We start from the raw sequence: 16,245 nt of genomic DNA, 5'->3' as shown, positions 1-16,245 counted from the left end.
AGGAAGCGGGAAACTAACTTTTTTTTTTTAGCTTTGGATATGAGCTTTGAAAATTGTGACGATGCTGGAGCATAAGACGTAGACTACACTGTTTAAAACCTCTCGAACAAGGAGCTTCGTATAATTGAGATAGAACTTCACTTACAGGTAAGTTCGTTTAATCTCATAATTTTTTTTCATCGTATGAATTCTTTTTTGTGTTAAATTCGGACAGAAACAATGAAAACGGAAGTGTTTCGATTTTTTTGATGAGAAGTGTATTTTAGTTTTATTCCGTCTCAAAACTTATGAACACACGAGGTACACCTCATACACGAAATACGAAATTATTAACAAAAGAGGAGTTGAAGAGTACAATACCCGGGCTTATTGCTACGCAGCAATCTCGCCCAGGCAACCTTTGGTTACAGGAGATATTAAATAATATGATTATGATATAGCGGGATCATGCAGCATATGAATACAGTTTGTTAGTGACGTCGTAACTGAGGGGGATGATTCAGGCTATGATTCTTGAGTTCATATCAAGTGGAATTTCCTATAGAAAATTCATGAAAAATTTAGTGTTTTTTTTATTATTATTTTCAGTTCCATACTTTTGCGACGGAAAATTCCACTTGATATCTATTCAGAATCATCGCCGAAATCACCCATCAAAGTTTTCGTTACGATATCACTGTATATTACATACCACACTGTATATTACATAGACTAGATAATATACACATACATCTCTTCGTCAGCATAATAATAATGATTATGATAATGACACGCAGGTGCCGGAGATCAGCGGCGTGGCGTTCATATTCAACCAGAAGTTCTTCAAGGAGCTGTACGAGGTGACGGGCATCGACCTCGAGAACATCGTCTACTACAAGGACGACACACACTACTTCGTCATGACCGCCAAGAAGCACAGCCTGCTCGACAAGGGCGTGCTGTTGAATGTAAGCCTTACACACGTCAACCTACTGCCCTTAACCTATTCTAAATGCGCTCGGCACAACATGTATTTCTCTTCCAATCATTACTGTAGCAGAGTACAAACTCTGCACATACTGGCCTTTCGTTCTGACCGTCAATCATTTTAAATTACGAAATTCTCATTCCAGCATTTCCTTTCATTTTACACTAACTCATTGCATCCCCGACCTTCATAAGGACAACATAAATATAGTATACTGTTTAGCTCTGGCCATGCCCTCTAATTCTGGATTTGTTTGTGAAGTGTCAGTACTCACACCTTTCACACACACAAATCCTTCTTCACACAATCCATCCACACTTTCTTGGGTCGTCCCCTCATAATTTTCCTCGTTATATGCCTTCCATCCCTCCTCATTACATGTAGTGATATGTGTGGTATGGGCATGCCCATACCATGCTAACCTGTTGCCCTTCAATTTCTTAATATACGGCGCTACTTTCAACCTTACATATATGCAAAACTAATTGCATGCATACATAGGATCACGCGGTCTTCCCGTTGGTTGGTTTCCTGCGTAGCCCACGGAGTTTCACTTACTTACGCTTTCTTCCACTCTCTCCGTGTAGCTATACAGGGTGTTAGTGACATCGTAACGAAAACTTTGAGGGATGATTCAGGCCATGATTCTGAGTTGATATCAAGTGGAATTTTCCGTCGCAAAAGTATGGAATGGAAAATAATTTAAGAAAACACAAACATTTTCATGAATTTTCCGACAGGAAATTCCACTTAATATCAACTCAGAATCATAGTCTGAATCATCCCCCTCAGTATTCGTTACGGTGTAACTAACACCCATACCTACTTGTATGGCTACCTGTATGTACTGGTGCGGGGTGTAAGTGACATCGTAACGAATACTGAGGGGGATGATTTAGCTCATTATTCTGAGTTAATATCAAGTGGAATTCTTGATCGCAAAATTATAGAATTGAAAATAATTAAAAAAATAATTAAAAAAATCATGAATTTTGCGACGGAAAATTCCACTTGATTTTAACTCAGAATCATGGTCTGAATCGTCCCCCTCAGTATTCGTTACGATGTCACTAACACCCAGTATATACCGAAGTTTACAAACTTTGTTCGTTTTTTTACGAATTCAATTCAAATATGTTTCGATGTTCAATATGTACCTTAGAACCGTTAAAGTGTAAACGCCAAAACATTTTTTGTGTGATTTCTTTTGTGTTTGAATTTTTTCAAAATATTAATCATTACAACTATTCTAGCACATAATTTTAAATAATCAGCTATAAATTGGTCGAAAAGATGAAAATGGTTTAAAACTTGTGTTACATAAGTTTAACATAAGAATCCGCACCACGAAATAAGTCGACGGATTAAAAAATGTAGAATATGCAACAGCAGCGACGCGGCTGCTGGATTTCTTTCGTGACACGTACTATATTTTTAAATCTATGTTTATCTTTTAGTCGTCGTTTTGTTATGCGTCTAAGGTACGGATATAGTGCCTCATTCGACAATTAATCAGCTGCCGTATTGTTGTCAGGACTACGCGGAAGTGTCTCGGCTGCTGAGTGTGGAGAATGTGGACCGCGCGGCGCTGATGCGGTACGCGCAGGAGGCGGCGCGCTTCTCCACCGACGGGCGGCTGCCGCTGCGCGACTTCGCCCTCAACCACTACGGGGAGCCCGACGTCGCGCTCTTCGACTTCACATCCATGTACGCCGCCGAGAACGCTAGCATGGTGAGCTTTATACCACCTCTGTTCTCCTCGTGAGGGTTGTGCGCCCTCATCATCATCAAACTTGGTGTCAGGTTTACTATTGAGCCGCCAAAGGCCCCTGACACGGCTTATGTAAACAACAGTCGGGTCCTTATGTAAACGACAATCAGTCCTTACTAAACTAGGGATCATAAAGTGATTTTTCTTATATGTCCCCACCGGTTTTCGAACCCGGAATCGTTAGTGACCACTGAACCACAGAGGCCGTTATATGTGTATATTCTGGCGGACATAATCGTATTTCAGTATGTTTGCAGTACAAGCAAGAATGAGATAAAGCTAGTTTTAGAACGAATACACTTTGTAACATTAAGGTGATTCGTTTTCCATACAAAAGTTGATGCAGTGCTACAGGAAAATGGATAGAGGAATATTGTTATAAAACCGATAAATAGTAATATTTTGGTGTATTATTTTCGCAAACTAACAAAAATTTAAGGTCCGAATACGAGAAGTACCATATTTCAGACCCTCAATTTTGGTCAATTCTACATTTGTAGTGGTGCAGATTACAGTGTATTTGCTGAGCGTGTAGAGGTGTCAATGTTAGTTTGTGTGCGTGATAGTTTTTTTTTCTCTAAAGGCTTTGACTACTTGACAAGTGTAATAGAATGTCAGTGACAATTTATAAAGAGATTTTGTATGAAGAGAATAAATAAAAAACTAAAAATACTACAATCTGAGAAAAGGAATATTGGAAAAATATTTTTGTTTTAACGCATATTATTTAAACATTTTTAAATAATGGGTAAGTACCGTGTTTTAAAAAAGGACATATATTGTAATAAAAAATCAATACATAAAATGAAATGGCTGTATGGGCATAGTTCCCTTTGCCTTACCCTTCGGGGAAAACCAAATCAAAAAAAAAGTTGTTGCATTTGCCGGCCTAAATAGTAGTCATTTTTAATTAATTGTTTTTCCATCCAACATACAGATTTATTTATATTCTCTTTGCCGCGGACTTTTTGGTGAGAACGGGAACGGGAAGGTTGCTTTCTTCATTGAATAATCTAAATAATCAATACGAAGTGGTGTTTTGTGGTTAATGATCACATTAAGTTAGTCGGAAAACATTCCCGATAGTAGATAGGTAGTTGAAATCGGAATATTCAATAAACAAAGTGTACCTATCTATTTTCGCTTTGCGCCAACAAGCCGCTTACTTCGTTTGGGGTTCACCCGGGAGAGTAGGAGTCTGCTCCGAGGGTGGGGGCTTAGGTTTCATCATTTCATTAATCATCATCAAGAAAAAAAAAACACAAGACATGGCTGTATGGGCATAGTTCCCTTTGCCTTGCCCTTTGGGAAAAAAAATAAGATAAATTTTGAAATTCTTATGTATAATAAACAAACATCACAGACATCATGACAGATCTAAAACTAACGAAAATCTTTTTTCTATTTGACTTATTTATGAATTTTAATCAAGAAAACGTGATAATAAGTTCGACATCAACCAGTTCAGGTCCCCGAAACAGCCCATTTCAGGCCGCGTATATATGGAAATACTACTTCAATACGTCCCAGCCTCGTCTTTCATTAACGTCCTCGTTAAAAAAAGACGTCCTAACCTGAACTAACTAACCTAACAATAAACACCACGCGTAAATATAAGTCCAGAAATGCGCTGCAAGTCGTCTGGACTGGGCGCGAAAACAACATAGAATTCGATTAGCTGCTAAGTGTCCCGCATGCTATCACCAGCTGTCACTGACATACTACGTATGAAGTCCCGCGGATTTTATTGGAACTAAATGACAAGTCATAATATGTAATTATATGCGGATACTGCGACATCAGCGCTGTGCTTGCGGGACGTCCTGAAGCGCTATTACATCTTTCAAACGCGATGCGACAAAGTTTGAACCGACGCAATTTAGGAAAAATCTACCTTATTATTACTGTACTGTGATCGTTATTTGTAAAATCATACAATACATATACACAATTCTTTAAACACAATATAATTATTATGACATATTGTGGACTTTTCGGTAGACCTACAAAAAAGGAACAATTCAACCATACGTTGTTTTGTTATATCTCAATGGGCGCAAGCAGTGTTTTCGCCGAAAGCTCCAAGTCGGCTATATTTGTAACGATAATTATGTTTGACATTCATCATCATTTTTGAACCATTTTATACAAAAAAAAAAATACTTGTATAAATTATATACCCTAAAGCACGCCCATGAATCACTCTACTCATTGGTGAAAACCGTATGAAAATCCGTTCAGTAGTTTTTTAGTTAGCCGCATGTTCACTGATGCGATTAATGCCTGTTAGAATTTTACAAAATAAAAAATACGGAAATTACGGAAGGTACTTTAGTGCAAAGTACATTATTGTATAATTATAATATTATTGGTAAAAGTGATACTTTTTGAAAATTCCGTAACAAATAGACGGGTTCGCCAAATTCAATTGTAAAAAAAAATACAAAAAGTAAAAACAATTAAAACATGCACTTGGGTTTGAACCGTGAAACTTGAGAATGGCGGCGACTGCTTTACCAAATGCGCCATTTAGAAGTTAGAAGTAGACTTCAAATTATGCATCTCTTTTAATAGCTAACCTAGTTCGCATGTGTGTGTGACAGCTTCGTGTTTGTACACAAATTGAAATGACACCAACTTTTGATGCAATGTTTCAATATGATATCTGTAGTAAATACTTCAAAATTGTAGCTTAACTTAAAGATAATGTATGTAAGATTTCGCCACCTAACATTTCACTGGGTCAGAACTCAACACTAAACGAATAAATGGAAAAAAATACGAAAACTGCAGAAGTAACGCCATCTGCTGACGCAGCGTTACCTAGCTGACTGAAACGCATCACCTTAAACAGCTTTTTTAACGACTTCGGTGGACGAACTAATGAGATCTGTCAAGTCACATTCCATACAAAAATCTCTTACACAGATTAAGTTTTGTACACGTACAACTGTATTACAGAATAAAAAAATATACTGCAAATAAAACGGTAACTCTCCGTCCCGCACCAATTTCAATCTATCTAGATTTACCTCACCCCCTCTGGGTTTTACTTTAGTCTGAGACACAGATAAAAATGTATGATCTGTCCGGGGTACGACTGTGTGTGATCTTGTCTAAGGTACGTTTTGAGGGGTCTGGTAACGGACTCGGTGCGTGGCGGAGGATGTCCTTTCGTTACGTTGTATTATTTGATTTGTATGTGGCAGGTATATGAGCGCCACGGGCGGCGGCTGCTGTGCCAGCTGGTGGGCGACAGCCTCCTGGAGCCGTTCTGGCCGACGGGCTCAGGCTGCGCGCGCGGCTTCCTGTCCGCACTCGACGCCGCGTGGGCCGTGCGTGGGTGGGGGCAGGCGCCGGCGCCGCACCCTCTCACCGTCATTGCCGAGCGCGAGTCCATATATCGCCTGCTGGGTGAGTGAGATCGCACGCGATATATATGTCCTTCGATCAATACACGCTGCGTGTTTCAATAAGTAAACATGGATTTTTTATTTATTACCTACAGTTTGTAAGTACAAGGTTTATTGTCAATGAAGAATTATCAAAGAACACCTTAAAAAATACCACCACATCGTAACGTGTACTTGAGGAAGAGTTGGCGCAAAAAAATCCTCAAAATCCTCGTATGAGTTATATATTCATGTATGCTATGTTTCAGCTCAAACGACGCCGGAGAACCTGCACCGCGACTTCGGCGGTTACACTCTCGACCCGGGTACGCGGTACCCCAACCTGAACCGCGGCAAGGTGACGCCGCTGCAGGTGACTTCGTTCTACGACTCGGACGAGCCGCTGCCGCTCGACGCCGCGCCCGCCGCCAGGAAGCGCCGCCGCGGTCAGTACGACACACCTATAAACGTAACATGAGTGGTCATCAACTGCACACGCTTCTCCACTGCTATGGCACGCTACTGAGCTTAGTCTTCGGAATATCCTATCCAGGCTCTGCCAGCCATCTTACGGATGTCGTCACTCCAGCAGTACAGAAATATATTCTCTTATATATTCTCTTTCGAATAAGTCAGTACGAAAGAGATGTGAGACACGTCACTTTAATCTTGCTACGTTGAGCACAGCCCTTCCCTCAATTAATAGACCATACTCCACCAGGCTACTCCAGTGTGGGTAACTGCTTCATCACGAAATCATCTTAATTTTCGGACAATTAGGTGATCCAGCTTGTAATGTCTTAATCAAACAAAAGACAGTATCACAAGGTGACTTCGACTACAACTACCGGACCTGTAGATCATGAATTTGACGCTTCAAACGCTAGACCACGACGGCTGTTGACTAGCACTATCATTATATTAAATTCATATAACACCCTAGTCAAAAATAAGATACTTTTTACGAAATGTTAAAACGAGAAAGGCTAAAGTTTGTTTGAAAATTCAGAAGCACGACGTTATCAATAAACATAGTTTAATAGCGCGACTAGGATTAGAAGGTGTATGTTTGTGGTTACAGAGACTGAGATAACGGAGGAAGCGCTGGTGCGGTGGGTGGGGTGGGGCGAGGCAGGGCTGCGCGCGGCATGCGGCGCGGCGGCCCTGGCGGCAGTGGTGCGCCGCTACCGGCCCGACCTGCTGCCGTCGGCCGCCGCCCCGCGCTCCGTCTACCACGTGCTGCACCACGAGTTCGGTAACTACACATATATAATAAATCTATATGTATATAAGCGAAAAGTCACTCACTGATTCACGAAATCTCAGAAATTACTTTTACGTAGGACGTAGGTGCTTACTAAAGGGTTAAAAATGGGGTTAAAAGTTTGTGCGAAACTTTGTCATTTTTAAAGTTATAATCATACAATTTCGAGGACAAAATCTTGCTGTTAGGCATACACTGAGGGGTATGGAACTACGATTACAACCGATCACAGGCGGCCACATAATGGACGTCTAAGTTGTCATGGAGCTTCCACCCAAACGAACCTAGAATGTAATCAAGCAAATTGGTCTGGAGGAGGATTTTCGAAGTAAGGCCAAGACTACAATAGATCTCATAAGGTCGCAGTAGCGTATCGGGCTGTTCCAGCACAAGCCAAACAAATGAATGGTGAATTTTCTCTGCAGGTATAGCGCCGCTGACGTCATCAGGAACGTTGCGGGAGACGCCGGACGCCAAGCTGCGTGCGTACCTGGCGCGCGTGCACAGCGCCTTCAAGGGCGAGGTGCCGCACGTGCACCACGAGACTGACGTGTTCGACCAGGCACGTATTATAATATAACGTAAAGCTTGGAACAAAATAATCTCAACTTTATAAATCTCACACCGAATTCAAATATTATGTTATGTCTGATAGGATAATACAACGCTACTACCCACTTCGTAAAAACTCGCCACATTGCCGAGAGAGTTGGGAGAGATGACGAAATGTACAATAGTTTGTCAAAATTCTCCTCTGTGTCTTTCCAGATCAAACAAAGTCAACAAAAAGAGAAACATTCACGAAACACGACGGACCACTCGGTGTCCATGTATTCAAGTAAGTTCAAAAACTCCTGTACTTTGTGACTCAGATAATATTTCTAACATTCACCGATTTAGGTATATGTCTACTGTTAGGGCCAGGCTGTCTTAAATTAATTGATAAATAATATTAATATTAAAACTACACAATTGTCTTGCACATCGTCAAGGGTCAACATCATCAGTGACCTCGTTCCAACCATTGTTGGACGTAGGCCTGTGCTGTTCCGCGCCATGCTTGGCTGTCTTGCGTCCGCTAAACCAAGTCTTGACCACCGTTTCTATTGACATCATACACCCAAAGGGTAAGACGACGACCCCTCTGTATACAGGCGTGGATTCAGGGGTGTCAAAACATAATCCCATAAGTTTTGATCCCAATACCCCGACGTCTACCCTAACACCTTCATCTTTATAATATCATTTATTAATGACACCTCAAATTTTGATTTGGATCCGCGCCTGCCTAGTTATCCTCTCCTGTACATTAATTGATTACTGGGTGTGTTCGTAGATGCGGCCGATACAGACAAGTCTCACTCGAGCTATCGCAAGAAACGGCGCTCGGTACGACCACAAGTAAGTAACGATCCAGCAGAATATATTCGTAAAAAGATCGGCAAACTCGACCTTAACGATATCACGCAGCTCGCGCGACTAATCGACGGACATGACGCCATTCCTCTCGACGAGAAACACACAGACAAACAGAAAGAACTCCAGGAACAAATACTAGCCTTGCTAGATCCCGAGGAATCCCCAGACCCTAAAGTCCTAAGAGACTCCATTAAGCACCTTCTACAAGGCTCCAGCAGGACGAGAGTCAAACCGAAAGAAGTTGAAGAGCAAGTAAAGATGGCGCAGTTTTTCACGTCTGATGACAAGAAAGAAGAGAAGCCAATCAAACCTCCTCGGAAGTTGAAGGGACTTGATCTTAATTCCTTGAAGGTACCAGATTTTTCAGATATTTTCGATGATTCCGCTGACACTGACGCTACTGTTGTCAAAGTGGAAAAATCAAAGAAGGACTTTCATAAAGCCAATTCTAATGACAGTCTTAAAAAACATTTCGTCAGGTCCAACTCTATCGAATCTCCCAAGAAAAAGGAGTTCGTACGATCTGCGTCAACTGATAGTCCAAAAACTAATGAATTTATCCGCTCTTATTCCGTCGAGAAGAAATTTGAACGTTCTTCATGTACTGACATACCTATTCTCAAAGGCAGAAGGTTATCCGAAGTAATGGACGGCCAAAGGAGGAGGCATTCCCCAAGTCCTGACCTGTCTGTGCCTCACGGGAGATCTAATTCTATAGGAACCACTGAGATGGTTAATACGAGGCGTATAGCGCAAATATTTGAAGGCCACAAGCGAAGACATACCCCTAGCCCGGAGTCACGCTCAGTAAGATCTGGATCTGCTACTACCGTAGAAATGTCCATGCGCATGAAACGTATGGCAGAGATCATCGAAGGCAAGCGTCGTCACACCCCCAGTCCGGAGCGGACTAAACGATCTGAATCCATAGGCACCCCAGAGATGGCGTTAAGGAGGCAGCGCGTTGCAGATTTGATACAAGGCAATAAGCCGCGACAGAGCCCTGAGCCGCAATACAATCAGACTAGGAGGAATTCCGGAGAAATGGCGTTCCGTATGCAGCGAGTGAACGACATGATGCAGAAGAAGTGTGCGGAAGCGAAGCGGCCGAAGAGCGGGGGGAGACGGAAGGCGGCGCGGGAGATAATGAAGCAGCGGTTCGAGAAGAGCCTGCAGATGCTGGCGACGGAGCCGCGCCTGGAGACGGCGCCCTCCGCCGACCTAGAGCACGACTACGGCCTGCAGCAGTACCGCGCCTCCGCGCCGCACTTCGGCGAACGAGTCCGCAAACTCGAGCGGAAGTTACAGCACTACGTGAGCAGCTGTGTGTCGCATGGACTGCTCTCTGCTGTGAATACATTCAAACGGACCTATTCTATATGTTCCGTGATTGTACACCCACTAATAATTATAATCCTTCCTAGACATAAAACGCACGTTTGGAACTAAAATAGAACAAAAATTTCGGTATAAAAACGATTGAATACATAACTGTGTGGTTTCGTGTGTGTGCATGAATAACTTGAAATATTACATTAACTACCACGCGTGATGTTTCCACTGTGTTCGACTAACACGACGATATGCGAGTACAAAAATATCCAACGATACGGATTGATGTTACTTAACAATTTTAAATGTCATTATTGATTTAAGGCTTGAGTTATTGACGGTGTTTCAACATAACATTAAATCTGGTTATAGTATTTGGTGTCCTTTTTTGGAGTCCTTCGAGCGGTTCGCAAACCCTGGCGAACGGTTTGGCTACTAGCCCCAAAAATCCAATCCATAATCACAAGCGCGGAGTAATACTCCTTACTCCCGCTGCTCGATTGAAGGGAGACTCTAATGCAATACTAATACTGTAGCCAGATTCTTTTGAAATTACTAAGTTCCATGACTATAACTATGTTCGATATTAGGAGGAGGGGCGTATGGTGGGCGGGGGCGGTCGCACGGCGGGGGGCGGCGCGAGGGTAGCGCGGCTCGCTGCGGAGCTCGCCGGGGGCGCGACGGCCGCGGCCCCGCGCGCAACCAAGCCCAAGGACCTGATGCGCTCCGTTGGCAAGATCGAGCGCGACGACTGGAACGTCAAGGAGATCGAGCGCAAGATCATGGAGAACCGCCTCGGCCGACCCGAGCCGAAGACGGCCGAGAAGGTGCCAAAGTGGGACCGAGAGCAAGTGAGTTTTGTTATCTTTTTCTTATAGTTGTTTGTGGTGGAAACATCCGCCCAACTAGGCCGGCCACGTTTGTCGAATACATCTCACTGGTGCCTATTCGAACGGACCAAAACTTAAATTGTTGTCGTCCTTCAATTACAATAGGTTCAAGAAAGAGATGCAGCTAGTTTTAGTCTTGTTAAATTAAGTTAAATTTAGGTTGGTTGCCCAAATCGACACCACTAATTGCTTCAAGACCGGTAGAGAAGTTGAGCCAAACCGTGTAATAGATAAGTGTGACTACCTCACTGCTTATCGTTTATTTAGGAGGAGTAGACAAATCAAAGGGAGGCGTTTGCCCGGTAGTGCGGTCAAATAGGCTAGATGAGGTAACATTGTATAAAGCATTAGACTTGCTTAAATGACTTCTTTTTTGTTTTTAGTTCCTGGGTCGTCAGCGTCGTCTCAAGGAAGGCGACGGCAGCGAAAAGTGGGGCGAGATCGATGACACGCTCAACAAGCTGGACCAGAAGCTGCGCGACTCCGGGCGACCCGACCACGGCACCAAGAAGGTAAGGTTGCATTGACTCAGTCACTCACGCCAGCGGGGAGTCTGCTGTCGAGTGTGTCAGTGATCTTTGACGACGTTGTCCCCCTGGGGTTGGAATTCAGATTGTGCGTGTATGCCCCGATCACAGAGGTCGTGCGAGTATGTGACAGTAAATCATTTAAATAATTGTTACAGGTTGCCAACTTAGCGACGAAATTCGTCAAAAAAGAGGAGCCCGAACCAAAAGCACAACCAAAGGAAGAGGTATGTGTGTATAATTTACTTAGACTTTCATGTCAATACAGTGAAATGTATTGTTATTTAATAACCCTTTTGTTCAATAATCCACATGACAGAAAAGAAGAATGATTATTGGGCTATAGAATTGTTTTACATACATACACATAAATGCCTATTTCCCACTAAGTTTTTTTTTTAATTAAGATGGGTTTGCTCTTGCGTGGTGGAGTATGCTCCATACCCTCTCCGGTTGTTTGAGAGGAGGCCTGTGCCCAGCAGTGGGACGTATATAGGCTATTTATGTATGTATGTTGCTCTTGACTTCGTTCTTCCACAAGGAGAAGAGATCGACGTTGGAACGAGCTTACCCAGAAAATGCCTACTCACCCGTGATTTAAAGGACCCCAAGTTATAAGAGTCAGGAAACACCGACGCCGGCAGCCCATTCCATTCCTTGGCAATTCCTTGGCAGTGCGCATTATGAAGGATGTTGAGCAGAGATTCAATTCCAATTGCTTCGATCCTGACATACTTCTCATATTCATCAATTATTTTATACATGCTGGTTCAGAGTACATATTAAACCTTCTTTAAGTACTTGTAGGCCCTTCTAGGTCTTCCTTTTTCAGCCCTACCAACAACCTTCTCCGTCTTCCCGGACATGTCGTAAAATCCGACAGAGGGATTGTGCCCTTTCTAACATGTAGACAATCGTTATGGGCGATAGGCTGTTCTTGTAACCGTAAGGTTCTATGTATTCATCACAGGAATTCGTATCAACACAGTAACAAATACAAATAAACACGGGCGTGAGTTTTATATGTGTGCGTGTATGACTTATTATGAACCTACGTACGTTAAGTTGAAGAAGAGCTGGCGCGGGCCGTCGTCGACGGGGATGCAGTGTGCGGCGTGCGGCACGCGCGTGTTCGCGGCCGAGGGCGTGACGGCAGACGGGCTGCACCTGCACCGCGCCTGCTTCCGCTGCGCCGTCTGCAAGTGTGTGCTGCGACCCGGGTGAGTGGCGACGACCTTAATACACACGAATTGGGGAGCGTACTTGCTTTCGAGTGATACATAGTGCATTACTTTTGTGCCCAGGTTTCTCTTGCAGTTTATTTTCCGCGACTTTACAGGTTGAAATGCTGCAGTAGTTTTAGGTGGATGAGATGTTCGACAAAAAATATATTTACTTAAAAATTGAAGATTTTTAGATTGTAACTTTGTTTTCTTCTGTACTTTGTGTACTTTCTGCCCCTTTTCAAAAAAAGGAAGAAGGCACTTTCCGAGTAGCTGTAGCATAAAAGATAATCTATTCACCGGGTTTCCCTGGGCGCACCAATATTGGTAACTGGATATGGTTGCAGCAACTACACTATGGAGCGGTACGGCAGCCGGCTGGTGTGCCTGCGGCACAGCGGCGCGAGCGTGCCGGACGCGGTGGCGGCGGTGGCGTCACTCGGTGCGGTGACGTCACTCGGCCCCTCCCCCCGCGCGCTGCTGCCCCCGCCCACGCCCGAGCGCATCAGCCTCGAGCTCTCCGACTCCGGCGCCCGCGAGATCGATGAAGACGAGTGGACTGACCGCAACTTCCTCGCTTCTGAAACCTCAGGAGCCGGCGGGCTCAGGTATTAACATACTTAATGTTTTATCTTAGCGAACGAAAACAACATAAAATATCGTACTGAAACGTCTCTAATGACACCCACTAAACTGACCCTAAACTATCCCGGCGAGTCCCGTGCACGTCACCGTGATAAGCAAGTTTGAATGAGGTTGTTGTTTTCCCAGCGAGGAAGAGGAGTCGAGCTCGGAGGAGTACACGGACGCGGCGGACAGCGAGGGCGAGGCGCCGCGCTCGCCGCCGCCGGCGCCGCAGCCGCGCATGCGCCACAGCGACCTCTACTTCTCCGACGACTCCTTCGGTTACGACGACTACTCCGACGATGGTAACCACCACCTCTGCTTCCTTGTCTTCCGTTTCAGGCTTACTACCAATTCTCGCCGCCGATCCTCTACTGTCCAATATCTCTGTTTTACGTAGTATATTATTAGATTAAGGTAGGATTAAGGTCCAATTTCCAATGTAAAATTCACTTTCTACAAGTGTGTTTTTGTTAGAACGAATGTGATATCCGACCAGATACAGTTATCTAACGAAGTTGACAACGAAACGTTACAAAAAACCTACAGACAGGAAAACGCATGTAAAACCCCACCCACTGGACGGTTTATAACAGCGACATGATGTGCTTTGTTAACATAGTTAACTGTGTAAACACGATACAATTTAACATATCCACTTTACGCGCCTTTATGACGATAAAGGGCGTAAGTGGTGTGGCGTAATAACCAGTGATTTGCCGTTTTCTTTAACATTTCTGACAGTAAAAACACAAGTTATGTAAAAACAGCTTTATTAACCCTGCAATTAGGCAAATATGGTCACAGTACAAGAAACAACAATTTGAGTACTTAATAAAAATAATTTTATATTCAGCATTACAATTTTAGTGTAAGTTTACAATTTTTACTGAGTTTACTCTTTTACTTGCATGGGAACATTCACGGGAAGGGCACATGAGTGGTCTTCTATCGTGTAGATTGAGAGGTACATTACCAACCTCATCAACCCTGGTGTCAGGGTTATTATTGAGCCGCCTGGCCAAAGGCCCCTGACATGGCTCATGTAACGACTACTTACTTACATCATTAAGTAGTAACCGGGACCAACGGCTTAACGTGCCTTCCGAAGCACGGATCATCTTACTTTTTGGACAATCAGGTGATCAGCCTGTAATGTCCTAACCAAACTAGGGATCACAAAGTGATTTTTGTGATATGTCCCCACCGGGATTCGAACCCGGGACCTCCGGATCGCGAGCCCAACGCTCAACCACTGGACCACGGAGGTCGTCACATGAGTGGTAACATGGTGCCAAATATCGTGTTCGCAGGCGCTGAGTCGTCGGGCAACGAGTCGTGCTCTCGCATGCGGGCGGCGCGCGAGGCGCGGCGGCGCGAGGTGCCGGCGGACGCGCGCCCGCCCACGGACAGTAGCGAGGTACCTCGCTGCGCCGTCGCCTAGCACTAGCGGCCCAGGCCATCTAGTCCCACACAGTAGGGAGGTGCGCGCCCGCGAGCCGACCCCGCCGCCCGACGCATTACACCATCATAACATGCTCTGTGAACGATTAAATGACATGCCCGCACGATTACTTTCATTAGTAGATAGGTAGTCCTCTCGGGTTAAAAGGGCCACATTGAAGCGATTCACATAAAAAAGCAATATTGGTATTTGACATTTGTTCACATTGCGCACTTAGTTTTATATGCGCAAATGTCAAATTGCAATATTATTTTTTCGATGAATGGCTTTGATGTGGTCGGTTTACAACCCCTGTATGACATTGTAGTGATTCTGCTCGATTTGATTGTGACAGTAAAACCCGAACGAAGAATTGCATTTAACAAAAGAGGCTTTGGATAGTGCAGCTTATTATCTCATAAAGTAACACGCCAGTAAGTGTATTGATTTTCACACCAACTAGATTACATGGTCATGCTCAAACATTCAAGGGCAATAAGGAAAACTTTGTATTAGCAGTTAGATACACATACCTCCTTTTGTTCAATAACAAGCATATTAAAAATAACTTAAAAAAGGAATTTTGAAGTCTGAGGACGACTTTGATTTCTTTTTTATCGTTCTGTCGAACACTTTTAACTACTCCATATCTTTTTTTAATCCTTCGAAAAGGAAATGGACAGGAAACCAGCCTACACCAAGACCTTTGGACGTTTAAGCAACACGTTTATGTAGGTTAATTCGTTATCATGTTCGGTAGCAGCAGTTGCAATTTCGGGAATGTTAGCTCAAGCCGGCAGTGTAGCGCACGACGGTAGGCCCACGTCATGGCATGTGTCACGCTAGTAACAGGGCGGCGGGCGAGGCGCGGAGAGTGTAGCTTGCCCACACTAACTTACGTCTGGGTGTTCCATGCTTGCTGTTCTATATTTTTGTTTATTTTATCACATTATTAAGTAACTTCTGCGATTCATACGTAGCATCTTTGACATCAAAAGTTCTCAAGATTTTGCCTAGTAATAATAAGTGCTAGATTTCGCAAACTAACGTTATATCGGGGGTTGAAATTGCGATATTGTTATTTGACATTGCAATATAATGTGTGATCTTCAAAAAAGAGCTAATGAACGACTGTATTATAAAAATGCAAAAAGTTCAGCAGTAACGCCACCTGACGACGAACCGTTTCATAGATGACCGTGAATCACCTTTAGCTATTTCAAAAATAGAACAGCAAGTGTATTGATGTTGCTTTATAATGTGTCATCATACCTCTTACAAGTTTTTAACTAGATTTAACGCGTTGAAGATATATTTTGTATACTTATATTTGTTTAACATAGATATAGCCCTAATAATGTATATATCTATATCTATTTAAATATGTAAATA

The 16,245-nt window shown here is 43.4% G+C and overlaps 1 protein-coding gene across 5 annotated transcripts in view; it reads left to right on the top strand.

Moving 5' to 3' along the window:
• Nucleotides 1-16,245, top strand: part of LOC126380057 (F-actin-monooxygenase Mical-like) — a 72,285-nt gene that overhangs the window by 43,649 nt on the left and 12,391 nt on the right. For 4 of the 5 annotated variants that reach the window (XM_050029228.1, XM_050029227.1, XM_050029230.1 and 1 more), the window contains exons 7-21: nucleotides 777-947; nucleotides 2,502-2,699; nucleotides 5,948-6,152; nucleotides 6,400-6,576; nucleotides 7,212-7,385; nucleotides 7,820-7,956; nucleotides 8,163-8,232; nucleotides 8,731-10,127; nucleotides 10,736-10,996; nucleotides 11,419-11,547; nucleotides 11,721-11,789; nucleotides 12,628-12,782; nucleotides 13,133-13,393; nucleotides 13,557-13,714; nucleotides 14,723-14,829. In XM_050029228.1, the coding sequence (XP_049885185.1) occupies nucleotides 777-947; nucleotides 2,502-2,699; nucleotides 5,948-6,152; nucleotides 6,400-6,576; nucleotides 7,212-7,385; nucleotides 7,820-7,956; nucleotides 8,163-8,232; nucleotides 8,731-10,127; nucleotides 10,736-10,996; nucleotides 11,419-11,547; nucleotides 11,721-11,789; nucleotides 12,628-12,782; nucleotides 13,133-13,393; nucleotides 13,557-13,714; nucleotides 14,723-14,829 (3,669 nt within the window). The remainder of the gene's footprint in view (nucleotides 1-776; nucleotides 948-2,501; nucleotides 2,700-5,947; nucleotides 6,153-6,399; nucleotides 6,577-7,211; nucleotides 7,386-7,819; nucleotides 7,957-8,162; nucleotides 8,233-8,730; nucleotides 10,128-10,735; nucleotides 10,997-11,418; nucleotides 11,548-11,720; nucleotides 11,790-12,627; nucleotides 12,783-13,132; nucleotides 13,394-13,556; nucleotides 13,715-14,722; nucleotides 14,830-16,245) is intronic. The other variant, XM_050029231.1, reaches the window with a different exon arrangement.

This window comes from Pectinophora gossypiella, chromosome Z, assembly GCF_024362695.1.
Source record: "Pectinophora gossypiella chromosome Z, ilPecGoss1.1, whole genome shotgun sequence".
Lineage (NCBI taxonomy): Eukaryota > Metazoa > Arthropoda > Insecta > Lepidoptera > Gelechiidae > Pectinophora > Pectinophora gossypiella.
Note: the sequence above shows the minus strand (reverse complement) of the source record. Positions and strands in the feature narration are given on the sequence as shown.